Here is a 26,388-nt window from a genome sequence, read left to right on the forward strand (position 1 = left end):
AGAAGGAGAACGAGGTAGTTAAGAAATGGCTAGACGAGCAAACATCTAAAGGGAAGGTACGGAAAGTAGGGCAAAAGACGAGCTAGTCTCCTATACTAGTACTAGTAGTACGTAAGCCTAGAGGTAGGCTACGTGTTTATATCGACTATAGAGGATTGAATACGATCACTATCAAGAACCGGTATCCGATTCCCTTAATATAAGAGACGCTTAACCGTATATACGGTAAGAAGTACTTTACGAAGCTAGACATTATAGCAGCCTTTAATAAGTTACGGATAGCTAAAGGGCACGAGTAGTTAACGGCGTTTACGATACGATACGGCATCTACGAGTGTCTAGTACTGCCATTCGGCTTATATAACGGACTAGCATCGTTCTAATTATATATTAATAAGGTCTTATAAGAACACCTAGACGACTTTGTATCGGCCTACCTAGATAACGTACTTATCTTTAGTAACACCTTAGAGGAGCACATTGAACACGTACGGAAGGTTCTTACTAAGCTACGCGATATAGGACTTATAGTAGACATCGATAAAAGCGAATTCTACTAATAGAAGGTGAGGTATCTTGACTAATTATAACCCCTAATAGCATCGAGATAGACCCCGAGAAACTCGAATATATTCAGACATAGGAAGCTCCTAAGAACCTAAAGGATGTCTAGGCCTTCCTTAGATTTACTAACTTCTATAGGCGGTTCATCGAAGCATTTTCGCGTATAGCTACTCCTCTTACAAACCTGACCAAGTCGGACGGACTAAGCAATTATAAGAACAGAAGGATTCAATAGTTACTAGATTGCTAACGAGCCTTTAACAATTTGAAAGCTGCATTTAGTAAAGCCGGTATGCTCGCACATTATATACTAGGTAGGGAAACGGTAGTAGAGACAGATTCTTTAGATTTTGTGAACGCCGGCGTGCTTTCGTAGTATGACGAGAAGGGTATACTACATCCTATAGCCTTCTACTCGAAGAAGTTGAGTCTATAGGAGTGCAATTATGAAATCTATAACAAGGAACTATTAGCTATTATTAAGGCTTTTAAGAAATAGAGACCCGAGCTCGCCTACGAAGTAGATAATAAGGACTTATAGCTAGTTAAGATTTATACCGACCATAAGAACCTAGAATACTTTATAAAGACAAAGTAGCTGAATCGGCGACAAGCGCGTTAGGCTAAGTTCTTATTATAGTTCAACTTCAAGATAATATACCGTCTAGGACTTTAAGGTATAAAGCTAGATAGCCTAACGAGACGTAGCTAGGACCTTCCGTAGGGGGTAAACGACCCTCGGAACTAGCATTAGCATTAGACATTACTACCTCCTAAGCGATTCCTTAAGATCGCCTTACTATAGGCAATAGTAGAAGATACGCCGGAAGAAGAGGAACTAGTATAGCTAGACCCTAAAGCTAAAGAGTTCATGCCTATAGAACGAGATACGCCTACTAAATAACCGGCGACGCGTAAAAGTTAACGGGAAGCCGAACTCGAGTATCGAATGTCGACGGCGTACGTAACCGATAACGAGCTTAAGACCGCGATTAAGGACCTATAGAAAGACCGTACTCCTATACTACTATAGAGAGCGAAGATTCACCTAGTACACTATAAAGTAGATAGCGACCTACTATATATTCGAAATTAATACGACGGCTAGAGCTTATAGGTACTAAATGACTAAGCCTTATAGACTAGGATAATTAAGATAAACTATAACGCTCTAGTAGTAGGCTATCTAGGACGAGCTCGTACTTATAAACTCGTAGTACGTAAATTCTACTGGCCTAGATTAGCGAGATCCGTACGTAGATACACCGCGAATTGCCGTACCTACCGTATAACAAAATCTCTATACTCCTAGCCACTAGGATTATTATAGCCACTTCCTATTCCAGATCGGCCTTAGAAATATATTGTAGTCGACTTCGTTATCGGACTCCTAGATAGCACTCTTAACGGCATAGTCTATAATAACATTATGACCGTTACTAATAGGCTTACTAAGGAAGTCGAGCTAATCCCTATTAGCGTAATAATAGTATAGAATGCGGCAAGGCTTTTCCTAAAACATATGTTCTATCGGCGCGGGTTTCCTAATACTATTATATCAGACCGTAGTAAGTAGTAGGTTGCTACCTTCTAGAAGAAACACTATAAGATGCTCCGTACAAATCGTAAGCTAAGTTCTTCGTATTACCTAGAAACTAATAGACAGTCAGAACGCACTAACTAGGCGATAGAACAGTATCTTCGTATATTTACTAATAAGGTATAGGATGACTAGGTAGAATGGCTATACCTTACTTAGTTTGCGATTAACAATCACCTGTCCGAGACTACTAGTATATTGCCGTTCTACGCTACCTTAGGCTATAACCCTAAGTTTATAGAGCGAGTTGACCTGAACGCTAGAAAGGAGGGAGGACTAACTACTCTCTAGCAACTAGATACGCAATTAGCAGAAACCTTTATACGTCGAATTTGCGAGCTTTATAAGCACCTTTAAGAGAATATACGAATGTTATAAGCTCTCTAAGTAGAAGTAGCAAACCGCTACTAAAGCATTCCTCTAGACTATAAGGTAGGTAATTAGGTATATCTTAGTACTAAGAACATCCGTACGACTCGACTATCTAAGAAGCTAGATAGGAAATATGCCGGCCCTTACTAGATTACGGAAGTCATACCGGCTAGACTCTCTTATCGACTAAAACTATTAGACGCTCTAGTAGGACTTAATAACTACTTCTATACCTCACTACTATAACGAGCCGACCACCCCGATTTCCTACTACTTAAAGGGTAGTATCTAGCGCCGCTACTACCGATAACTATCGAACCTAATACTACCGAGGCTAATATAGTAGCCGATATAGTAGTAGCACCTACGTATATATACGAGGTAGGAAAGATCCTTAATATATATACCCGTAAGCGGGTAGGCAAGGTAAAGAAGGGACATAAGCGTAAGGTAGATATATAGTATAAGGTGAAATGGGCTAGATATTAGAACGAGGAGGATAGTAAGACCTAGTAACCTATAGAGGATATACTTAAACACGCGGCCGCCGCTATTATAGACTTTTACTATAACCGGCCGGAGTTGTCTACGCCTATAGGCTTCGTAGCTCTATCTGACTAGTCCCTACTAGCTACTAAGGTGCTCGGGCTCAATAAGATTAGGGTCATTCCGAAAGACACCGTTACGAATAAGTCGCCTCGAGCCTTACCTCTAATAGAATCTACTCCGTATATATTCGATACTCGAGTAGAGCCTATAGAGCCTATAATAATACCTTACTTTAGTTATAAGGATTATACGCGAGTACTAGCCGAAGATAGACGTAGGTCTAGGGTAAGCTAGCTAACTAGGTAATATATTTCTCGAAGGAAGCCGGTCGAGGATAGTCTTAATAGAGCGAATACGATGTTATCGGATAACGATAGGGTATTAGAGGATAATTAGGCGTTCGCGCGATTATAGAGCTCGATAGGTAAGTAGCCTTATAAGGTAGATAACGCTTAGAGGACTAAGGCCTATTTTAGGAGGGGGGATACTATCACGGGTAGCCCGCGACCCCCTACTATAGCTACGTCGGCCCGGCTAAACCGCGGACCTTCCGTATTAGGTTAGCGCGGCTTAGCTTTGCTTTATAACTTCGCCGCGCCTCGCGCTCCTCTTTCGTAGCTTCGTAGAATAACAACTATCTCGTTTGGACCCTATAATACGCGCGCTCTTATAGGAGTTGCCTAATGTAGCTAGGCACCTCCGCGGCGTTTAGGGCTATAGAGCTAAAGAAATAGGGTAAAGAGAACTTTAAGCTATCTAACTTGAATAAGGTAGAACTCCCTTAATTCTAGGGGTAGTAGCCTACGTTCTAGTTATCTATATATATATACATATATATATAGGGTAACTATAACGATTAAGAATAAGCTAATATTATATATACAATAGTAAGCTATCTATAACCTTATAAGTTAAGGCTCTATAGATACGAGACTATTAGATTATAGCTTACGGTAACCCCTACTTATATTACGAGTTATTAGTAGTATTAATACCTTAGATTATAGCCTTAATTTAGCTAATCCGAGTACTACGAAGTCTTTATACTATATTATCTTACTACGAGCTATAGTAAGAGAATATGTGTTCTAGAGAAGCCTCGGTTATACGCCTAAGTGGCCGATCTACGCATACGATATGCTAGGGGCCCCTATATCACGTTAGAAGTGTGGGAAGTTATTGTACGGGCTCATATAGGGTGTTTCAAAAGCAGGTTGTGTATTGCATGTGTCTATCTAGAATGGACAAGTGTTGCTCTTGAAGAGGCTGCAGGTGACTAATCAGTCACCTGATTCTTAGCGTACGTGGCCTCAAGTCTTGATGATGGGATGTTGCCCATGTGCACGCTCGGATCGCGACACCCTATACACCTCCTAATCGTGGCATAGTGTCCTTACCAAGAATGGCAGTGTTATCCATGTTGCGGAAGGGAAATAACCTTCCGCTGCGAGGAGACGCTGTATGCTTCCAGCCACGCGACTATAGCACTAACGTACAAATGTGCACTCCGACTTCACGTCTTCGAACGACCCGCGTGAGGCAGACGCCACGACTGCCAAGTGCGAGTCATGGCCCACGCGCTCCAGCAACAATAAGTCCCGAATGTGATGGACAGGGTACGTCTTCGGCATCATCCATGCCATCAACCTCTTCGATGCCACAAGCTTCGCCGCACCCCAGTGACTTTTTATCATCAACACCACCAATATTGCTCATATCAACTTGATTCTTTTCCCAATGTGTTCGCAGCTATCTGTTTCCATACTCTGCATACTCATATCGCGTAAAAACACGTTGTGTTGCCGAGAGGTTGGTGTTGACGCTTCGGCATGGGATTTTGGTGAGAGCCCCACCAAAGCTTCATGCGCCCGTGTCGAGATTCACGCGTTTCTTGCTTTCTCACCACCTCACCACATACAACAACACACCATGGAGCCCACTATAGTGCCCACAGGCTCTCAAATTCTGTATTCGCGATGCTATTCTGAGCAATTTGAGCTACATATCGTGTATTTTGAGCGTGTGTGGCAATTGATACAAGCCAGCAACACCATGTGTCGGAACGCGAGAATCCGAGCTGGGGTGCGGCGATTGCTGGGGTGCGGCGAAGCTTGTGGCCTCTTCGATCACAAGACGACTGGGGTCGTGTACTTGGTATACCTGAAATGTGATGGCGCGAAGTCCGGCGCACAGCCCGTTTGTTTTGCTTCTTCATTTTCAGTTATCAACCGTCCTTAGCGCTTTTTCCTTCGATGTTTATCACCTTATCGTGCTATAGGTTCGCAAGAAAATAATCCACCGGAGCACGGGCAGGGAAGCACAACCGTCGCAACCATTGCCGCCGAAACAATACCTCGAGGAGCGTTCCGATGGCACCATAGCAGCGACAGATGTCAGCGTTCACTGGAGAGCAAACACCCGCGTGAGGCCCACGAGCGACAACAATGGGACTATCAGGCCATGCATCAGGCGCAGCGGTCGTGGCAATCGCCTTGACGTTCACGATACTTGCGCTCATAACTTTTGTGGGGCGCATGTACGCACGGCTGGTGATCGGGAGGAGTGCTGGGCTTGATGATTTGTTTATTGCTTTTGCGATGGTATGTATGTCCTTGTTCGAACGTGCGAGGATGGGAATGGCTTATGAATTGAGGTATAGTTGTTCTCGATTGCGACTACAGTGACGATGGTAAGTACTGAAGGGTAGAAGGCATCGTCTGTTTCAGACATGCCTGGCGCCATCCGCTAAGACATTACCACGTGGTTCTCGAGTATAGCTAACACCATTCTGTTTGGCAGGTGTTGCAGGTCAAATACGGTATGGGAACACATCAGGATAGTATATCGCCGGCGGAGTTTATGATGCAGTTGAAAGCTGTTAGTATCGATTCTCCCTTTCCTCACGATATATGATGTACTAGATTGGAGTGCAGCTAAATTGATGGAACTACAGTTCTACGTCGCCATCTGGGTCTACAATCTCAGCCTCTCATGCACGAAGATCAGCATCCTCCTCCAATACCTCCGGATCTTCCCCCAACGGATTTTCAGGATATGCGCTTATACGCTCCTCGGGATCGTGGTGGTGTACTCCCTTTATACATTCTTCACGGCGGTATTCCTTTGTTCACCGATACGATATTTTTGGGATAGTACTGTGGAGGGTGGGACGTGTCTTGATCGGTTTGCGATCTGGTGAGTCTGGGACCTTTCCTCAATCGGGTTGGTAGGAGAGGAATGTTGCTGATTGATCTCGAAGGTTCACGAATGCTGGTATCAACATCGCGACTGACATTGCAGCCTCCCTACTCCCGGTCCCGGTGCTCAAACAACTCGAGCTCCCGTCCCGTCAGCGAAGAGCGCTGATGATCGTCTTCGGTCTCGCAGGCTGTAAGACTACACCCTCCCCGTATCCCGGCCCATCCACTGACTTTCATCTCAGTCGCCTGCATAGCCGCAATCCTCCGCCTCCCATCTCTCTACGTAATCTCCCGCACTACCAACATCAGCTGGCAGAACCCCATGGCGGCAATATGGTCCAACGTCGAAATGAACATCGCCCTAACCTGCTCCTGTCTGCCCACAATCCGGGTCCTGTTCCCTCGCCTATTCCGATCGCAGGTCTCCATCTCCCTCTCGCGGAGTGGTGAAGACTCTGGAGGGCGTACGCCAAAGTTTCCGACTGTGAGAATTTCGACGCGGCCGCGGGGATCTTCCACGACTGCGTTACGGCCGTACCGGTCTAGCAATCATGAAGTGACAGGGAAGAGTGCGAGTAGTCTGGAGGCTTTTGGGAAGTCATTGGATGGGCAGGAGAAGGGCCTAAGGAGGGCGAAACAGAAAAGTTCGTATACGAGGAATGATAATGGGAGCTTTGATTTCGAGATGAAGGATTATGAGATGTCGCAGGGGCTACCGCTGGAAGGAAATCAAGTGGTGACGACGTTATGAGGAAGGCCGTTAGGTTCGCCCCAGAGACGATCCGTGACGAGAGTGGGGAGTGAGAGTGAGAGTACGAGGGATCTTGTGAGGGCGAAAAGTTTTGATGGCGTGTAGAGTACGATCCATGAAGCAATTTACCTACATACATAGGGCAGGGCCATGACATTTAATATGCTAGCGACCCCCATCACAGCAGTGGCCCTTTTCGTATGACGCAGCTCATGCGCAGCACAGCATCTTGCGTAGCCCGTCGGAAGCGCTCTCCCTGGGCGACTCTGAGTGAACCCGTCTCACCGGCGGTGCTACTGCTGATGGCGCGAGATCGGCTCTGCTGCTCTGAAACTGCGCCGCCGTGCTGTAGCCAGTAATCGTGAGGGAAAGGCGTGACCGAACAGTACACGCAGTGAGGCGGACCAATTCGTCTACTCCGGCACGGTGCAGAGCATCGCGCCCTTCGCCACCATCTCCTCGATCCTTCGCTGTCCCTCCTCTGTATTAGGATCCACGAACTCTCCCTCCAGGTTCTGCTCATCCAGTCTCTTCTGAATGTACTCCATCTTCATCTCATGCTGCCGCTTCTCGTTTTCCTTCTCCTCCCGCTCCGCCCTCTCCCTCTCTGCTCGGTTATTCTTCTGGTTCTGTCGCTTCTTCCTTGCTTTCTCTCACTTCCTCTCCCCTGCTGCAGGGTCGATGCTGGACTGGTCTGTGGTTGTGGTTGTGATTGAGGCGTTAGTTGATTCTTCCCTTGCCTGCAAACCTCATTAGCACTTCCCACAGATTCTATGTACTAAGTCAGTGTGATCAACCTCCTTCTGCCTCTCCCTCTTCTCCCTCTTCGCCTCCGCCCGCTCCTCCTGCACCGCCTTCACATCCCCATAAAGCCCCTCCAAAACCCTCTCACCGACCAAGTCCTGCACCACCACGTCCTTGACAAACTTCCTTCCAGTATTGTCAAAGAACGTCTTGAACCTCTCATCGTCGCAAGTCATGACGATCTCCGCGTCGTTGATGGTGCCAATAATCTCATACCTGACGACCCCGTCTGACGCGTCATCTCGGAGGGTGATGGTTTGGCCCTTCTCGACTTGCTCCGGGAATTGGTCTTCGTTCAACACCACCAGCAAGAGGCGCCGGTAGCCGCCATCCGCGATGAAGGCGTACTCGACCTCGTATTTGACGTGCTTAGTGGAGCTGTCGAGGAAATCGTGGAACGTGTTGTTGATGCGGGTGATGAGCTCTTTTGGCTGTGGGCGAGGGATTGCGGTCCAGCCTGGCGGTAGGTTGACTGCCATGGTGGTGGTGGTGTTTGATGGTGGATGGTGAGCGGTGGTGTAGTTGCTATTCAATGTTAGTCTTAAGAAGTCTCGCAACGTAGAAATGGCATGGCGGTGCTCAAGGATCTAGGCAGCACATGCAAGTATGTGAGGCAAACGGGGTCAGGCAGTAAGGTGCGTTTCATCGTGAAGTGGCCGCGGAAGGTCACCGTTTACTGGCCTGCACTCACTTTAGCCTCACGGTGAAGCAGAGAGATACGCGGAAAGGGAAGAACAAGGTACTACACAAGTCGTGAATCATAATGGAGACAGTAAGTTCCTGGTATCTTTTGAACTAACTATCCTCAATGCCTTTCAAGGCCAGCGAGTCCGTCTGCTCCCTGAAGGCCCTGTAGAACGCCATCACCCATGCCCAAAACGCTAGCAGCTTATGATGAGGCGACAAGATCCTTCTTGAGGGTACCGACGAATTGCTTCTTCTCGGCAGCAGTCTGGTAAGCACCGTGACCAAACTTGCTGGAGGTGTCGATCCACTTGAGTTCGACCTTCTCGAGTGCGCGGCGGGATGTGTGGATGAACATGGACTTGCGGAGGGTCATGACACGCTTCTTGACACCTGGGACAGAGCCCTTGAGGAGCACGAAGTCGTTCTTGACCTCACCGTAGCGGACGAAACCACCCATACTGTGAGCAAATTAGCATTTATTCTAAGTGCGAGGCATACATTGTGAACATACGGAGTGATCTGCTTGTTGGAGTGGTCGAAATCGGTGGTGGCGTTTCGCTCGTCTGTGCCCTTGCCAACACGGTAGACCTTGTGGTTGACGGATGTACGGTGGTGGTAACCCATCTGACCAGCACGGGCGACAGTCCACTGCACGTGGGACGGATGCCATGCACCGATACAAGCGACCTTGCGGAGACCCTTGTGCGTCTTGCGCGGAAGCTTCTTGGTTCCCCATCTGCTGGTGACACCCTGGAATCCGTGACCCTTGGTGACGGCGATGCAGTCGATCATCTCGTCCTGCTCGAAGACGGAGTCGATCTCCACTGGCTTCTCGAAGAGGCCGTGACCGAACTCGACCTTGTCGGCGATGGAGCCACCGTTGACCTGGATCTCCATAAGGTGTGCCTTCTTCTGCTTGAGAGGGGTCTTGTGGATTTGAGTGTGTGCGAGGACGCGGACGACGGTGCAGTACTTCTTGATGCGCTCGAGATCGCGGGTGATGTTCTTGCCGCCCTCCTCAGCGTGCTTCTTGGCGTACTTGGTGAAAGCCTTCTTCTTGCTCTTGTACCAGTTCTTGTAGAATCGGCGCTTGACCTCGTCGGAAAGATGCTCAGCCCAGACAGTAGTCAACGAGCGCAGGCCGCGGGGAGTCTCGATGTAGCCAACCAGACCAACAACGACCATCTGTGAGAATGTACGGATCAGCGCATGCCATGAATGGTATTGGCGCCAGCTCTCGTACCGGAGGAGTTTCGATGACCGTGACGGCCTCGACGATCTCCTTCTTGTGCAGCTTGGCACCTGGACGGTCAAGGTCGCGCACGATGGTGGTCATGCCGGCCTTGTAGCCCATAGCAGCAGTCAAGTGAGGCTTCTGCTTCTGGTCATCCTTGGGGAAGCTGTTTGTCGCGACATAGTCGTTAGCCAATGCTCTCCTCCGCCGTAGTTATGTCTCTCTGCGCATATGTACCTCTTGACCTTTCCTCTGTGGCGGGATGCGCGCTTTCGTGGCAAGAAAGCCAGCGAGCCGTGGCGAGGCGCCTCGAACTTCCTGTGAGACATGTTGGGCGTGTAGTTGTTGACGAATGTCTCTCGGACGCTGAAGCAAGAAAGTTCGAAGATGGAGGTCGAGCAATTCCAGAGATGGTGCAGAATCGCCCTTGGCGCGCTAGGCCCTGTCCGCGGTGAAACTTCGGCAGGCACGCGACAACTTTCGGAAGGTGCGATTGTATTGTCTCGAGAACATGAGTATTTCCTCGAGAACATGAAATCGTACTGTAGCAACGGCATACAAGATCATGATACAATGTGGACTTTGGTGTGAGGCCGCCGTCATTCAGTTGTCTTCTTATCGGCGGAAGCGTACATGCGTGGACTATGCAATCGCTTGCTTCCTTTCTACACATCACTCATGATGATTTATCTCTAGAACTCGAAAATACATTCTCTGTAACACCATGCATCCTCCTCGCCAACAGGTCTTCCGTCGAGCTCAGCTTCGCGATAGCAACACTGCGAGCTTCTGCAGGACTCTTCCTTCCAGACATGCTATTCCTCATGATCCGGCCTCTGTGTCGACTCGAGCTATTGGGAGCACCATTCGTGAGATGGCCATTCGACTTCCTCCTCGAGGTGTCTATCTGCGTCATTCGTAATTTCGAAGGTATCATTAGTGGCTTCTCTTCCGCCGTCTCGGAACCTCTTCTCGACTTTGATTTGGGGTAGCTGAAATAGTCGGCGGCATTGCCATTCGATGCGACGCTTGCGGGCTCGTTTGCATCGCTCTCTTCGAACACAGCTCGCATCCAGCGACTGCAGTGGTGGATGTATTCCCAGCCTCGTGGAAATACGCTGACAAACTGCAAGAAGCCATGACTGACACCATTGACCAAAACGACCTCGACATGTTTCTTGTCATCAAACACCGCATCTTCCGACTCGATGCCGAGCTCTTGCCTTTGCTTGAATGCAGTGCCATGTGCCTGACGAAGTCTGCCAGCAAAGATCGCAGTGTCGTCTACAAGCGGATCTCGCTCTCCACAAAGTAGGAAACACTTCGGAAATTTTGCCAGTAACGCCTCGGGCGCTCTCAACGGCGACAGCAAGTGATCTGTGGCGAAGTCTGGCCGATTGTGTTCTCCCACATATAGCAAAATCATCGCTCGAAGCATTTCTGGGGAGATGATGCGGTCGTTGAAGTACGAGATCATACTGCTCATAGCAAGTCTCGTCTTCGGCCTTCTGTCATATTCACTTCTCGTTGATCGTGATTTCGTACTTGGCTCGTCATCTTCGTCGTCCGAAGCATATGGCGTTCCTGGAGTAAGCCGTCGATAGTCGTCCGCCTTGCGATCCAGGATCCTCTTGTTTTCTCGTCGTTGCGAAGGTGTCTTCAACAGGGCTAGTTGCTCATCAGACATCCAGTTCCCGATACTCATCTCCAAAGCTGGGTATATGCCGACAATCGCTTCAGGAGCTGGTAGTGTATTGTGACCGCGTGCTCCAGGCTCCCAAGTAGAGTGCGGTGAGCCCGTGTCGAGGAGAAGCAGAGTCATGCCGAAAGCAAGGTTACCACCTGCACTATCACCACTTACGATGATCTTCGGAATGAGCTCTCCAGAAAGTCCAATGCATGTACCACGCGTCGCAACAAGCTGGTAGTAGGCATCGTAGCACTCATAAAGAGCATAAGGATATGGATACTCTGGTGCCTTCTTGTAGTCCAATGCCAGCAAAGGTAGGCCCAGCTTTCCCGCCCAAGCCATCAACTTATCATCATGACAACGTGGGTCCATGGCCACGAAGCCACCTCCTGGTATGTCCAGCACCATCTTGTCCTGGTTCTTCAAGTCCTTCTCTGGGCCGTCGAAGTACAGCCATGCCTCTATCGGACGCTTGTAGTCACTATTCTTCGGTCGTGGTATTATGATCTTTCTTGGCTCATACTTCATGAACTTCGGTCGCAACAGCGTTGTGAAGAAGCGTAGAATCGGTGTATTCGGCTTGTTCCAACTGACCCTCAAATGTTCCACACTCAAGTCTCCTCTTACCCTTCGACACATCTCATCCGCCTGCTCAGCACACACGAGGTAGTACAGCGTGAACCCAATCTCACACGTTCGCCTAAGCCACGCAGGCCGTATCCGCATCGCTGTCCAGAACCCAGCATCCAATGCAGTGGTTACCCATGTCGCCCGGAAGAAGCTACGATCGTATAGATTCGCCAACGGCTCCGGGGACTCAAGACCTATAACTCTTGCAAAGTTTCGAGAGACGTAGAGGGAGACGCAGAAGACGACGAGCGCTTGGTGCATTGTGAAGCGTTTCGAGAGCCATCGCGATAGTCGTGAGACGCCGGGTGGGCCATGTCTTTGGAACTTCGAGAGATAGGTACTCCATAACAGTACGACGAGGAAGACTTGGTATTTGCGAAACCGGGTGGACGGGCGTCCGAGGATGTGGTCTAACATCGCGTGAGAATCGAGTGCAAGCAGTGCATCGCATCTGCAACATACCTATCATGGTTCCCACATGCTATTCCACGCCCGTGAACACTAACCAAGCCACACGAACTACCACCAACTCGCCCAGCTACCACCGGTTCTGCTAAGAAATGCGCGGTGACCGTAACAGAAGAAACAAGAAAGGAGAGTTCAGAGCCTACCCGCGCAGTCACTGTTGCAAGAAAGAACAACAAAGGAACGAAACATGGAAGAGCCAGCATCAGCGTGGGCGTCCATCGTGACCACCTGAGTCTAACTATTGCACTGTCTGACATGTGAAGATCGATCTTGCACGTGCCCTGCTTACGGAGTCGACATCGATTGGCTGTCAAGCCATCCTCGGCAGGCTTGAGCGTAGTGAAGAAAGTTGGTGGGACATGTCAGAACTGTGAGTGACTGGAGCGAGAAGATACATCCGACTGCTCTCTCCATTTCCCACCAGATCCTCCAAGATGTTCACTAAGTACAACAAGAATACAACAATCATCAATTGATCCACTCTACTCAGCCACAGCATTCGCCCCAAAAGCTCTGACCCACTCGCTCACCTCGAATCCCAAACGCCTCAAAGTACTGGCCTCAATCTCCGACGTCTCCTTGCCTTCGGCCTTCGTTCTCTTCACAACAAACAAATTGCCCTCCTCGATAATATCAACGCTCTGCTTTCCCATGTCGCCTGCCGCAGCATCGCGAATGTAGATGGTCAGATCAGGCCCTATAATCCCACGCCACTGCGACGCGGTCCATTGCCAGTGGTCCACAGCCGAGTAAGGATCATTCGAGCCGATGGGGATGTGACATGCGAAGAAGTTGCTGGCGTGGAGGGAGTAGTTGGCGATGATGCTGACGGGCTTGCCAGTCGCAGTAGTATCTCTATTGCTGCCGTCGGTTGTGGTCTTGACAGGTGTGCTGACATCCATTGCTGATGGATCTGAAGTCTTTCGACTCTCCCGACCGTGGTACTCGCCATCGGCGCCGGCTACTACACGCTCTTTTGGAGATGACGAGTCAGTGTCGTCGTAGTCCTCGTCGATTTCTCTGCCTTTCGGCTTCGATGCTGGTGTGGGTACAGCATCGACCATGACAGAATCTGTAGGCGATCCTACTTTGCTTGAAAGCGATTCTCTGATCTCGCCGCTCTTGGTCAGCCAGTCTGCTACAAGACGATGGTATTGCGACATCAGTGACTCCTTTGTGCCTCCAGTAGAAAGCTTTGGTCCTTCGAGCAGACTGATGCCGAGGTCGTCATCCTTTCGGAGGGTGTCACTCAGCCATGTTCCAAGGTCTTTGACAGCTTCGGGCGTATCACCTTCAATGGCCACGAATGGACCGCGAGGAGCTGACTTCTTGATGATACCCGGAGGAGCGACGCGTCGAAGGATAGCGACTTTGCGGCTGAAATCCATGGTCATGATCTGATCTTTCGCGGACTTGCCGAGAGCAGGTGTAGCGAGAGCAACAGCGATTCCGCCTGAATTTCCAGTCTGAAGCGGCGGTAATGTCAAAGATCGATCGTGTGTGATGTGGCCCTGTGACAGGCGGTGTTGTTGGTAACCTGGCCCAGGTCTTGGAGGCGGCGCCATTGTTCCAGGTTGGCTGACGACACCGCGTATACCTGGCAAGCTTTCGCGTCGTGCATGAACGGCGCCTGGTGGGTAAGGGTGTGGTTGTTGTTGTCCGAAAGGGAATGGCGTTCCTGGTCCAACAGCTGGCCCAGGAGGCGGCGCCACTACGTATCGCGGTGGCATCGGACGAGCCATTGATGAAGGATGATCGCCATTGAAACGACGACGCTTGGCGTCTGGGCTCAAAGGACCCAGTTCATCTCTCTCATCTGGATGGCCGTGATGACTTGGTGACATGTTGCTTCCAGGACATTGCTTGACCATGCGACGAGCTGCTGGAGACTGCAGACTCAAGTCTCGCAAGACTGGAAGTGTTCTCGAGACTGGTGTGATGGCAGAAGCAGGTGTGTGCTGTGATGATGCTGGGCTGAGCCCACTGGATTGCAAACTGTAGGGGGTCGATGGTGCCAGAATACTTCTTCCTCCGCACTTGGTACACCTGGGCTTTTCAGCGTTCGCAAGGCCGTCAGATGACAGACTATTGCGACGTCCGCTTCTTTTGGGCTGATAGCGGTAAGTCGGGTACTGTTGCTGATGACGGATCTTCTCCTCCTCGGCCAAGGCCTTCCACTTGTTCTTGACTTCAGGAGGCTGGTTCTGCCACTGCTCGCCGATGATCTTCGAGATTTCAGGGTTCGCTAGACCGGGATTCTGTGAAATGACGTTCGCTTGGTGGTGTTGTCGATAAAGGATGAAAGCTATTACATATCAGCAAATGTTATCAAGTCAGTATCGTTGACGAAAACGTACCGTTTCGCGGTCTTGGTATCTTCGGATCTGGTTGGCAGATACAAACGTGAGCAGCACTGTCACCACTACTCTGTCTCGTATGAGCAGAGGTGGGCTCTATAAGATCCGCGTCTTTGTCCTCTTCCTCGACAATACCGGCGGTGCGCTTCCTTGTTGTCCTACAAGGGGGACTCTCCTCGGGTGTCAAAGGCGTCTTCGCACGCAGCGGACTGGGTGAACGCCTCCGAGACGACGCAGAAGAAGTCCGCCTACTGGAACTAGCGGCGACGACAGTGCCGTCGGACTTCTCCTGAGGGTGAAACCTGTTCAAGACAACCTGATCACTCCGGCTCCCGTCTGGCATGGTTCGCTGCCACAGCTGTCGTGTGAAGACGATGCGCGCGGGTTCATTTGCGGGCTGCGTTTGTATGCCAGTGTGCGGCGACGTCCAGTGAGCAGGCAGCGACGGCAGTGATGGCTGATGGGCAGTAGACATCGAAAGATGAGATGACAGGGTCTTACAGTTCTCTTGTTCCACCCGATTAACAATGAGAGGCCAGAGCACCAATGACAAGGCGTGGCGAATCAAGTACTTCCATTATTGCAACGACGAGGAGGCTCTTTGTGTGCCTATAACCCAAGCCTACTGTGGTATGCGCCTCTATGTCCGATGACGGGGTCTGCCTCGCGCCGTGCAATTGTTAGCGGAGTCGATACTGTGCAAGTTCTTTGTTCTTTCTCGCGGGCCGAAAGCGGCCAAGCGTCAATGAGACACATTCCAAGGCGGTAAGCATATGCAAGGAGGCGCCCTTAAAGAAATGCAGGCTGCCACAATGTGGACAAACGACGCCGCACATCCGTGGCCGTTCGTTGGTGATTAGAGCTGGAATTTCAGGAGGTCATGGAGTCATGGCATTCTCGCCTGGGCAACACGAGTGTACCGGTCCAGTGGGGTGTTACACCTCTCTGCAACTCTGTGAGCGTGTTGTGCGACGCAGCGATGAGCTCATTATCGTCAGTATACTCCATCGCTTGAGCGTACGTTCGGGAACACCGCTGCACGGCGATCGTGCTGCACTCCATACAAGCTTGCTGGTTGCTTGCCAGACTATCGGGTCGCTGTCACTCAAAAGTAATAGGTCCACCTGAAATGCTTGGCACGTTGTGTTCACTGCAGCTATTGAAAGCGTGCATTAGGAACGAGGCGTCCACGGCGATGGTCCAGTCTGACCTGCAATCTGCACCCGAAACAAAGCCGTATGTCCGTTGAACACACCAACAACGGTGTGCAACCGAAGTGCAGTTATAGTCGAGAAGTAATCAGAGGGCGGTGTCAAGACATCGTCGAGTAACATGAGAACCGGCACCGTGGCTGCACGAGGTCTCAGCGAGATGACAACGGAGAACGTGTCTGAACCGGCTCGTGCTGCCGCGCGTGCGGTCCCGTTGCTTGTGGAACACTTGGACTCAGTATAAGCCAATACCTTTCCGTAAAAATTCCTCCGGATTATTTCGCTCTGATTGAAGTACACAGAGGTGTCGGGTGGAGTCTGTAGAGAGATTCGGTAATGTCGCTAGCCGAGCGGCAGGCGGCATGAACACGCGCGAGAGCTGCGCCGAAACGTTCTGTGTTTGTGTCGCCAGACCAGTCCACGGAAAACTGCATTTATCATGTCTCGTGCATGCCGGGAGGAGTAACACGAACAGTATCTTGTCATCTTGCGTAGACACTAAGTGGTGTTGACCCTGATTAGTCGTGATGACCGCTCTTTCGACGTTTCGCACCAAATCATTGATCATGGCTCGCGCGACGGGTTTCGTTTGCAGATCCTTCAGACCTATCTGATGAGACCTTGTTGTCACATGTTGCCCGGATTCCCGTCCGAGCGTTAATAAAATCCCGCGAAAGGGTAATTAGCAGCAGGTGATCATGTCACAGCCGTGCTGATAGCAACAGTCCTGCATGATGCCTTGAGCCATCGACTCCGCGTATAGGCTCCAGATTTCGAACGTTATGGTCTCTCAAGCATATGGGTCTCACGTCCGGGTGGCCAGCTCAATCTCGTCGGTCCTTCCCACCCTCCACAACGAAATACCTCCCAGCTTTCCTCGCCGCACTCCCCATGACGTCCCATTTCTCTTCCCTCTTCTCCGGCAATAGATCTTGCCGCCTCCGTATGCGCTTGTGATGCTTGCCTCTGATCTCTTCCCTGTCTAGAGCCTCTTTCAACGCATCCATGCCCAGTTCAGCCTCTTTCTCTCCTTGCGCTGTCTCATCTCGTAGACTCCGGAGTGGCTCGACTCCAGTGGTGTCGACTTGCTGAATATCCTTGACGAAGTGAAGCTGGGAGGACAGGGTGGAGAGCATCTTGTCCTCTTCTTCTTGGTCCCTGGGAGGTGGCAGGGCGGAGAGACGGAGGAGGTGGTGCAGTTGCTTTGGTGTGATTCCTGGTGTGCTGGAGGCTGTCTGATCAAAGGGCAGTAGTGATGCGGCGGACCATGACGGCGTCGCAAGTAACTCTTCCACGTTGATCTTGTTCGAGCTGGACTGTGAGTACAGTGCTGGGCAACTGCTAAGCGATCTCCATCCCAGAGAACGATAGACGGCTCTACTGCTTGGAACTCCTGCTCTGAACAGGCTCTTGGGTATCATAGCACCTACTGCGCGCGTTGCCGTATCAGCATGTGCGCAGGTGAATGTTGGTGTCCATTGCAGGTGTTGCATGGCGTGTCAGTCTCGTGTCAAGCTTCCGGCTTTTCTCCGCAGTCTCGCGACTCGATGCGCTCATTGAGCAGCCCGTCGCCCGCATCGTCTTCATCTTTCTCTACAGCCATTGATTGACCTCAATCATGAAGGGAGGAGCTGTGCTTAGCCCGGTACTAGCCACAGCACTCGGAGTCCTCGTCGGTACATGAAACAGACCTGTCACACAGAACGACTTGCGCTAATCAATCTGCACAGCATACAGCACCTTCCAGCCCGAACTTGACAAGCAGCGGCAGGAGAAACTGGGCACCTTTTCCAAAGAGCACCAGTCCAAGGAAGATAGAGACAAAATGTTGAGCAACGCAATTCGAAGTGACCTTGAAGAGGCAAGACAGGAGGCGCTAGCATTGCAGCCTAAGGAAGGCTTCGCTTGGGGCATCAGGAAATGGTTCAATAGTAAGCCACAAGCTGGAACATCGACATCGACACCTCCGCCACAATCGTCACCCGCGCACGGAGTCGATCAAAAGCGAGATGATAAGTGAGGGTATATTTGCTGGTTTGGACAAGCTCGGAACAAGTCCTGCCTCGCCACGCTACAGAAAGCTGGGGTGCTGGGCTCTGTTCGACCTTTTATTCGAACGTGCAGACACAAGGGCAACCACGGCTCTTGCAGGCCAGCCCACTGGTCTTGCTGTACTGAGGGAGCTGCTACCAACAGCAACGCCTTCAACGCCGTCCCAATGCTCGGCGTAGCGCTTGATCATGCGAAGTCTTCCTCCTTGCCTTCAATCGTCTCCTTGACTCGCAACAGCAATGTGGTCTTCCACTTGTCAAGCTTCGACATTTGGTCGAATTGGAACAGCTTGTCGGCGAACACCTCCTGGTCACCCTCTTCCACCGCCCCAGCTAGGTCAACGAGCAGCTGATGCTCTCGGGTCTGTGTAAAGGCAGGGTCCAGATCTCGGTATGAATCCAGAGCTCGATTCACTGCTACCATATCGCCACTCGCAAGATGGCAGATTCCAGCTTTCAGGAAATACTCTTTCACCGACCACTTCATGAGGTTGTTGTTGATGGCAGATTTCGATATGCGCTCGTAGTTCGAGATCGCTTTGAGGTAGTCGCCTTCCAGCGCGGCGATGTCGGCGAGCTTGAGGTATAGCTTGTTGGCCAGTCTAGAGTTCAATGTCAGCATATAGTAGAACTATATCGGCCTCGCACGTAACCCACTGTTCTGCGTTATCTGTCTCATACCACCCTGCAGCAGTCTCGTATGCGTCCATGGCCCGCTTCTGATCGCCCAAAGTTACCTCGTACAGTTCTGCCAGGTTCTGTTTATGTGTCGCTGCTCTTCTGAAGTTGCCCTTCGATGTGTAATGGTTGATCGCCTTCTCCAGTACTCGAGCAGCATCTTCAGGCTCGTCCGTTCGGTATGCCTTGTAGGCCTCGGTCAGAGTATTCGCAGCATCATCCGGCTCGCTCAGCTTTCCAGATTGTATCTCAGCTGCTCGTTCGAAAGCCTGTCCTGCTTCCTTGCCAGACTTCTGCATGCGAAAGGCGTTCGCTGCCTGTGTGTATAGCTCGACTGCATTCTCCAGCTTCTCGGTCTTACCGCCGAACAGTGAGAAGCCTCCACTCGCAGATGCGGCAGCCTTGTCCGCCTACAACATCGTGCGTTAGTGATTGTCCCAGCTATCTCGTGGCCTCGAAAGATCCCACCTTCTGCAAAAGTGCCCGCGGGTCTTGTGCCATGGTCGCCCAACTATGCGCGCAGCTAGAAAGCTTGGTACGACTCTGCTATCTGCGCGATGTTGTTGCCTGCGAGTGTTTATGCACAGCTTGAAGGTTAGCAGTCAGTCCAAGCAGTCATGTGAGAACGCTCGGCAGAGGTGACGACTTGTGAACAAGGGTCTCCTCGGCTTTGCGGGGCAGGTCAAGCGGAAGTTACAGTAGCACTAATCTAGCACGCGTCGAGGCGCGTCGCCTGAACTTCGACCACACTCCAACGACCTCAGCGGACAGTCATCTCTGCAGCTTCAACACACACCATAGCAACACCCGACATGCTCACAGTATCAAATGAAGCGGTGGCAGGATCGAGGTGTGGTGGAAGATTCTGAAGACGACGAGATCAGTCTGGGTGCTGCTTCCCCAAGCCCAGAACCGCCACGAAAGCGAACAAAACATGATCGGGACGATGCTTTGCCGGACCAACAGGACGATGGCTTACAGATATCACCAACCAAGCAGAATGACACCCCATACGAGACTGCAGACCACCCGTGGACTGGACCGAAGGTGGCGATTACCTACGGTCAAAAGACGAAAACAAAGCCTCAGAATCGTCCACGAACACCGGAGGCACCCCCACGGCGCGAGTATGCCAGTCCTCGTGTCTTGATCTCTGTAGAGAGCCCACATGCGGAGCGCCCTCCTGCGACTCAAAGATTTCTTTTCGCCGAGCCACAGTCTCCACCAGATAGCGACTCGGATGGTTTGCCGGACTTAGGACCGGTCTTGCGACGCCCTGAAACCCCGACACAACATGCATTGAGCGCTGCTTCGTCACCTCTCAGCGAACGCGATGTGTCGCCTCCTGCTGTCTTCCTACCGTCAACAGAGCCATCTCGTCTGGAATGGACGGAGTCGGAAAGCACAAGGATCGATAATGCTGCAACTGGACTTCTTGAGCTGGGACACATCGAAGGTCAAGTCCCTACCTCTACTGCAGCAGCAAAGCGTAATCTTCGTGCCCGGAAGCCGAACCAGCTCAACCCGTACCAGTATGACAGAGCTCTGTATGTGCAGCAGTGCAAAGCCAGAGGCGTGCAGCCGATCCGCTTGGTCGAGCAAGAACTCCAGGAAGAGGAGAGTCAAAGTCAATCCCACAATAGCACATCTCAGAGTCAAAGCACTTTTCATGCTGCCTCTTCACCTGTCGATACACGAGGCATCGATGCTCTTGGGCCCTCGGACGTACCATCTGACTCTGTCGACAGAGAGACTCCCTCCGGCCATCGACTTCCTAAGCGCCGAAGATTGGAGGATCGAGGTAGTGGAGCTGGTTTAGCTGCTTCGACAGAAGCACAGCGAGGGCAGCGCGAGGAGTTCTCTGTACCTCCGTCTCCCCCGCGTACTGGCAGCGACCTGAGCACAAGCGAAGAAGCACCCTCGGGTTTCAGATTTCCTCCACGAATGACACCTATACCGCTCCCAACGCCTCAGATTTCTTCTGACATGACGCGGGTGGAAGCAGATGACGACTCAACGCCTGGATCATCTCCGAGAAGGCCAAGAACCTCTACCCTCAATCGCTCTCGCATGAAGGCGCCAGTGGTAACGGTCTCTTCTGAGTCAGAGCCCGAGTCTGACCTCGAAGCCAAGCGGATACGCCGGGAGCAGAAGCGCATTAGAGGCGTATTGCCAGCTTCGTGGCTCAAGATTGACTTCAGAGCACAAAAGCCGCGCGAGGTCCCAGCGGCGAGTACAAGGCAAAGGTCACCGAGCACCTCTCCCGAGCGGCATCAGCCTCAAAAAGGCGTTGCCCACAGAATCTCAAGGCGAAGTGTCCCCGTCGACGGCTGCGCGTTCCCGATCGCATCAGGCGAAGAAAATGACTCGGGCACTTCTGTGCGGTCGTTGGCTCGTTTGAAGCAGAGGAAGCTTGATGCTAACTCGACACGACTCAAGCTCGGACAACAGAGCACGTTCGACGACGACGTTATGGAGAACGACTTTGTCGACCCTATGCTAGCAGGTCCTGCGCGCTCACGAGGTGCTAAACAGAGTCGCGGCCATCAGCCACGAATCACACAGGCGTTTCCTGAAGGATTGAGGACAGACTTCTCAGAGGAGCGCTCATCTCGCAAGCAAGCACCAATAAGTCGACGGCACGGTATACCGAAGAGTACAACACGACGACGTGCGTGTGCCTCGCCGCCAGCTCCCGTTCGACTCAGCATTACAGATGCTTTCGACGATCCCGAGCCAGGGGAAGCACAATTGCCCTCATTCGTTAGGCTTGCACTTCGGCAGACCCGTCATCGTCACGATCGAGGACGTCATTCTCCCACGCACAAGGTCGTTCGCCTTGCCACGGCTGACGAGACTGAAGATGCATCGGCTACCCTTCGTGCTTGGCGCGAAAGCGCCATTGTCCAGCGTGTCGGCCGACAACGAACACGTTCCGCAGGCAACGGCTACATGCCCTTTCAAGGCCAAGCTGCTCGGGTAGCGCTGGCAGAGATCTCCGGGAACCAGCGCACTTTGGCGACTTACGACTCTCTAGACCAGGGCATCCGTCAGCTTCGACCCAGGGAACTTGCAGGGCGGGAGGAAGTCATCGAAGAGCTGACTTCGCCGCAGGCATTACGCACAGTAGATGGGGTGGAAACGGCTACAAAGGCTACGTCCAAGAGACGACTGCGCTCAGGCATGCGTCCTTTACGCCTGCGTGACGCTCAGCTTGAGTCCCTAGAGAGATGTTTCGATCAGAATCATCGCTCTGCTGTCTTCGAACGTCGTATGCAATGCATGACCGAACAAGTTGCGCGACGAGCAAGACAGCAGGGAGAAGCCAACTTCCATCTGGAACGGTATCTCCACACAGGTAACGCCTTGGATGTGATCGCCGGTGAGCGTATGAAGGCAGCACACAATCCAGCTGAAGATGTTTCCAGGACGCAGGAGGTTCACCAGGCTACATCCATCCCTTACAGACCGAGGAAGAGGCAAGCGCGTAGACTCAACGTAGAGGCGCGCGAGTACAGACAGCCAAGTGAGCCTTTGCCCGACATTGCCATCACATTGGAGGACGAGGATGAGCCGTACGAAGCGCCAAGGCCTGTTCTTCAGGACCTGGGTCCATTTGGTACTCGCTACTCGAACAGCTTCGACATCAGACCATTGCAATCTGGGACGTTCTTCGATCAGAACACTTTTGTTGGTTCTGGTGAGCTCTCTGATGCTCTGGCCCTAACCCAGCACGACCTTAACCAGCAAAGAGGATGCATGCGGGTTCACCTTGGGGCTGAGATACTGAGCTGGGGCGTGTGGCAAGACGAGGTCGCAGTGCATTTTGTACGCATCGCCACGTCAATTGGCAACACCCTAGGGGGCCATGGGAGTGTTCTCGAACAACAAGCCAGCAGACTCTCCAGTCACGAAATCACAGAGGTGGCATCGTACCTCTTGCGATCCGTTATTCGCTATTTGGCGCAATGTGTCTATTTCTCAGATCCGATCGACCGACTTACATGCGTAGAGAGTATAAGTCAGCTTGTCACAACCTTGTCCGAGACGTTTGTGGAGCATCAATCTACCGCGGATGCGGCAATGGCAGTCACACGCATTATGCAGTACTCGACAATACTCGCCAAGCAAGCATTGCACCTCTGCGACCACAGCGTAATACCAGCAGCCATGGAGACCGGAGTCAAGAAACTCTTGCTAAGCATTGCACAACGCCTGGCTAGTCATGCAGTCAGGAACCACGTAGGAGAGCTACGTAGTGCTTATGAGGACAGCCACATGTCAGATCATCATGAGACCGGCTTCAAGGACGTTGTGCCTACACTGAGCAGTATGGTCATCCTCCGAAACGTTCTTCAAGACACGTCTGGATTGACGGTGGATTTCTGGGCTGTTGCCAGAGCTTTCTTCAATCCAGAGAACGCAGCCACATGCTCGGTCAAGCACCTCGAGAAAGCTTGGTATGACCTGTTCACAATTCTCCCAGCGCTGACCTTCGACTCTCATGGTATCTCTCGCGATAACGCCCTTTCCGCGGACACGACCGCGGCATGGACTCTACCGCAACTGCTGCTCAAACGGGTATTTGACCTGTATGAAGCCTCTAGCGCCGTGAGATGCGCCAGTGTCAATGACTATGTACGGGTCCTGCTCTCAAGATGTCACTCTCTGGTTGTTACCTGGGGATATTGGCAATCCGACCTTGCGCTCAGCACGATTTACGACTTTTTCGCTCAACGAAACCTGCATTTACTGAACAGTGAGGAAGATCGAGGCTCTCCTTCCTTCCTCGAGGACTTCGGCTCGGAAGCTTTCCTGCAGATCCAGCCAGATGATCGATCATTTCACATCTTCCTGAAGATACTCGCGGCCAGTCTGAAGGGAATGCAATCGCACAGCATTCCCCTTCGAAAGATACAAAGCATTGTCTTTCGGTTGACTCCAAACCACGCTCGCACTTACCGGAAGGACGCAACTTTGGTAAAGGCCGACCTGGAAGCTCTTCGCAATCACTACGATCTTCTTTGCACTTTGTATTGCGCCGCACCTGTCGGAAGTAGGCCAAGCGTCTACTTGCTACAGAACTTGGTCGATCATAGCAGTTCCCATCGAGAAGCCTGCCGAGCTAGTGTGCGGGCCTGGGCTCATGTCGCTGCCTTTCAGGCCGCCAGTGATCAGTCTATTGACAGCCTCACCAGCCTGATTGACTGGTACTCAGATATGGTCAACACTACGATCACACAATACCGGCTGGCCAAATCGGAAGCCGAGCGTGACTTTGAGGTGGCCCAATCAGAGGCACTGGAAGCTGGTTCTGATATGCCTTTTGCTATATTGGAAAGCACCATAGCCAACAATCAAGTTCAGATTGCGGCAACCCTTTTAGATGCCCTAGCAGGGCTCAAGCGTACTCTGCAATCGACTAGTAGTGTCAAGACGGCCAAGGCTCTCGTGGAAGGCACAGGTTTCATGTCTACACTCGAGCTATTCGACCCTGCACAACGGCGGTTGCTCAGTACTATGCTAGAGGCTTTAGCTATTGTCAACGCAGCTTTGGATGCTGAGAGTCGACCGACGAACAGCGTCAGCCAGTCGGAGGGCAGTGAAGACAGCCAGGAATTCGGAGATTTCGATGCTTTACAAGCCTTCGTCGAGGATGACACCGGACTCGAAGACGACCAAGTAACGCTCGCTGGGACTTTCTTGGCTCCTATTGGGCACTTCCTGTCCAATGTCTTCGGGGCAGACGCGGCAGCGGACGACACGCTGCTAATGACGACCGTAGACACCTGGTCTCGTATCGCTGGATGTACCAGCGTTGCTCATCGCAGGAGCTGGCACAGCTATGTTGACGAGTACAGCTCGACCAGCTGGAACCAGATGCGTGATACCAGCCACAAGCGCAAATACACGACATACTTCCTATCGCGTCTCGTAGAGCAGTCGAAAGGATCTGATGATATCAAACAAGCTGTGCTAACCACTTGGCTGTTGTCTTTGGTCGAAAGGGAAGCCACCTTGAAATTCCAGCACTTGCTGACTGCAACGATACTCGAACACTGGTCAAATGAGCCACTACTCAGGAACTTACCTTTCGCATCGGAACGCGACGGTAGCAAGTATCACATCACTCTGACCCAACTGCGCGAGAGGAGAGTTGCATTGGTGTCCTCAATCCTGTGCAACATGCGGGAGCACTACAACTACAGCATTCGCTTTAGCCGGAGCAGATCGCCCGAGTTGCGCAGCACATATGGTATTATGCTTCGACAAATGATGAGCGTGATGAAGAACTACTATCAAGAGCTGCAGAGCACGGTTAACGTAGAGGTCGCTGACGCGGGCGCAACAGGCGCTTACGTCAACTTCGTACAGCAGATCGTCGCTTCGCTGCAGCAGTTTACCTTGGACATTTCTCCGGTGGATCGTTTCTTCCTGGACTCCTCGGCGTTCCCACTGCCAGCTGGGGATCCCACGTACGTGGTGGGCAGGCTGCGTAGCTATGCCCCCAAACTGCAGGAAAGTCACGGCAGGGCGCAGCTTGCTGTCTTTGTCCAGTCTGTCATGGAGAGGGCTCTCGTCGATGGCCAGCAAGACTATCTCATCGACCAGATGTCTACGGCAATGGTTGGAGTTGACATGCTGAGCTGTCAGTTACCCACGCTGTGGCAGGTGATGTCGCACAGTCTGCTGACAGTATACATTTCACGGAGCTTCGAGACCCAAAGTTCCTGGATCGCTGTCGTGCTGCTACTCCAGGCTTGCATAAGAGCTGCGCCCAAGATCTTCTACAACATCGACATAGGTGACGGCGCTATGGTTCAGGCGGCCATCACATCGCTGGGTTCTGTTCTGCATAGCATAAGCCAGCAGGTCGCAACAGTGCTAAGTCAGTCAACCCTCCTGGACTCAGCACATGCGCTGAAAGTGCTCGGAGCTATGCTTATGGTTGGCCAAGCAAGCACCACTTTCATCGCTTTTTTGGAGCAGTCTACCGCAGCCGGCAAGGAGCTAGCAGCCCATTTGAAAGTGCTTCGCAGCCAAGCACGAGCGTTGCGGACGCAACTTACATCCCCCGAGCGTGATCATCTGATGGACCTCCCTGCTGTAGCACCTTCACCGGACTGCATATGGCAAGACACCAAGAACTTCACAGAGAAGCAGCTGAAAGAGACGGTAGAAACAAACTGGTACAGCGACGGTAGCGCGTACTTCGTGCGAAGAGGCAACACCTCTAAAAGGCTGGCGGTGCAACTGGACAGTGCTGAAGTCGGAAGGAACGTTCTGCTGCAGATCATCAGGGAGTTCTCCAACACCTATGATGCAACTTCCGACCACCGTTGCAGGCAGCGGCAAGCAAGACGACAATGTGATGATATTTTGAGCAAACTTCATGTATGATGAGATGACTATCGAAAGCATGGCAGTGATGGTAAGGAGAAGTTGGATTGTGTGAGAGCGTTCAGAGCGAGCATTGCTATCTCGATTGCTTCGTAGCTTACATACACATTGCAAGTATTCACCAACTTCACAGTTTTGATC

General features: G+C 51.5%; 9 protein-coding genes across 9 annotated transcripts; 3 read left to right on the forward strand and 6 right to left on the reverse strand.

Annotated features, from left to right (window-relative positions):
- Positions 1–5,529: 5,529 nt before the first annotated feature.
- Positions 5,530–7,036, forward strand: CLAFUR5_01314 (Satratoxin biosynthesis SC1 cluster protein 4; the record flags this gene model as incomplete). The annotated part of the gene is made up of 6 exons (XM_047900462.1): positions 5,530–5,685; positions 5,745–5,774; positions 5,885–5,962; positions 6,039–6,280; positions 6,345–6,475; positions 6,528–7,036. 6 exons carry the CDS (start codon positions 5,530–5,532, stop codon positions 7,034–7,036), a joined length of 1,146 nt encoding a protein of 381 aa, XP_047756189.1.
- Positions 7,037–7,449: 413 nt separating this feature from the next.
- CLAFUR5_01315 (uncharacterized protein) lies at positions 7,450–8,319 on the reverse strand (the record flags this gene model as incomplete). The annotated part of the gene is made up of 3 exons (XM_047900463.1): positions 7,450–7,639; positions 7,694–7,776; positions 7,834–8,319. 3 exons carry the CDS (start codon positions 8,317–8,319, stop codon positions 7,450–7,452), a joined length of 759 nt encoding a protein of 252 aa, XP_047756188.1.
- Positions 8,320–8,729: 410 nt separating this feature from the next.
- On the reverse strand, positions 8,730–10,090 carry CLAFUR5_01316 (60S ribosomal protein L3; the record flags this gene model as incomplete). The annotated part of the gene is made up of 4 exons (XM_047900464.1): positions 8,730–8,985; positions 9,039–9,712; positions 9,771–9,927; positions 9,999–10,090. 4 exons carry the CDS (start codon positions 10,088–10,090, stop codon positions 8,730–8,732), a joined length of 1,179 nt encoding a protein of 392 aa, XP_047756191.1.
- Positions 10,091–10,437: 347 nt separating this feature from the next.
- On the reverse strand, positions 10,438–12,550 carry CLAFUR5_01317 (Hormone-sensitive lipase; the record flags this gene model as incomplete). Its single annotated transcript, XM_047900465.1, has 2 exons — positions 10,438–12,491; positions 12,544–12,550. The coding sequence occupies 2 exons, from the start codon at positions 12,548–12,550 to the stop codon at positions 10,438–10,440; spliced, it is 2,061 nt and encodes a 686-aa protein (XP_047756190.1).
- Positions 12,551–13,031: 481 nt separating this feature from the next.
- On the reverse strand, positions 13,032–15,381 carry CLAFUR5_01318 (Repressor of filamentous growth 1; the record flags this gene model as incomplete). Its single annotated transcript, XM_047900466.1, has 2 exons — positions 13,032–14,854; positions 14,907–15,381. 2 exons carry the CDS (start codon positions 15,379–15,381, stop codon positions 13,032–13,034), a joined length of 2,298 nt encoding a protein of 765 aa, XP_047756183.1.
- Positions 15,382–16,941: 1,560 nt separating this feature from the next.
- On the reverse strand, positions 16,942–17,610 carry CLAFUR5_01319 (uncharacterized protein; the record flags this gene model as incomplete). The annotated part of the gene is made up of 1 exon (XM_047900467.1): positions 16,942–17,610. One exon carries the CDS (start codon positions 17,608–17,610, stop codon positions 16,942–16,944), a length of 669 nt encoding a protein of 222 aa, XP_047756182.1.
- A 125-nt stretch (positions 17,611–17,735) lies between these two features.
- Positions 17,736–18,137, forward strand: CLAFUR5_01320 (uncharacterized protein; the record flags this gene model as incomplete). Its single annotated transcript, XM_047900468.1, has 2 exons — positions 17,736–17,793; positions 17,848–18,137. The coding sequence occupies 2 exons, from the start codon at positions 17,736–17,738 to the stop codon at positions 18,135–18,137; spliced, it is 348 nt and encodes a 115-aa protein (XP_047755130.1).
- A 218-nt stretch (positions 18,138–18,355) lies between these two features.
- Positions 18,356–19,347, reverse strand: CLAFUR5_01321 (putative vesicular-fusion protein sec17; the record flags this gene model as incomplete). The annotated part of the gene is made up of 3 exons (XM_047900469.1): positions 18,356–18,770; positions 18,817–19,256; positions 19,315–19,347. 3 exons carry the CDS (start codon positions 19,345–19,347, stop codon positions 18,356–18,358), a joined length of 888 nt encoding a protein of 295 aa, XP_047755131.1.
- Positions 19,348–19,674: 327 nt separating this feature from the next.
- Positions 19,675–26,247, forward strand: CLAFUR5_01322 (uncharacterized protein; the record flags this gene model as incomplete). Its single annotated transcript, XM_047900470.1, has 1 exon — positions 19,675–26,247. One exon carries the CDS (start codon positions 19,675–19,677, stop codon positions 26,245–26,247), a length of 6,573 nt encoding a protein of 2,190 aa, XP_047755132.1.
- Positions 26,248–26,388: the final 141 nt, after the last annotated feature.

The sequence above is a fragment of the Fulvia fulva genome, chromosome 1, assembly GCF_020509005.1.
Source record: "Fulvia fulva chromosome 1, complete sequence".
NCBI lineage: Eukaryota > Fungi > Ascomycota > Dothideomycetes > Mycosphaerellales > Mycosphaerellaceae > Fulvia > Fulvia fulva.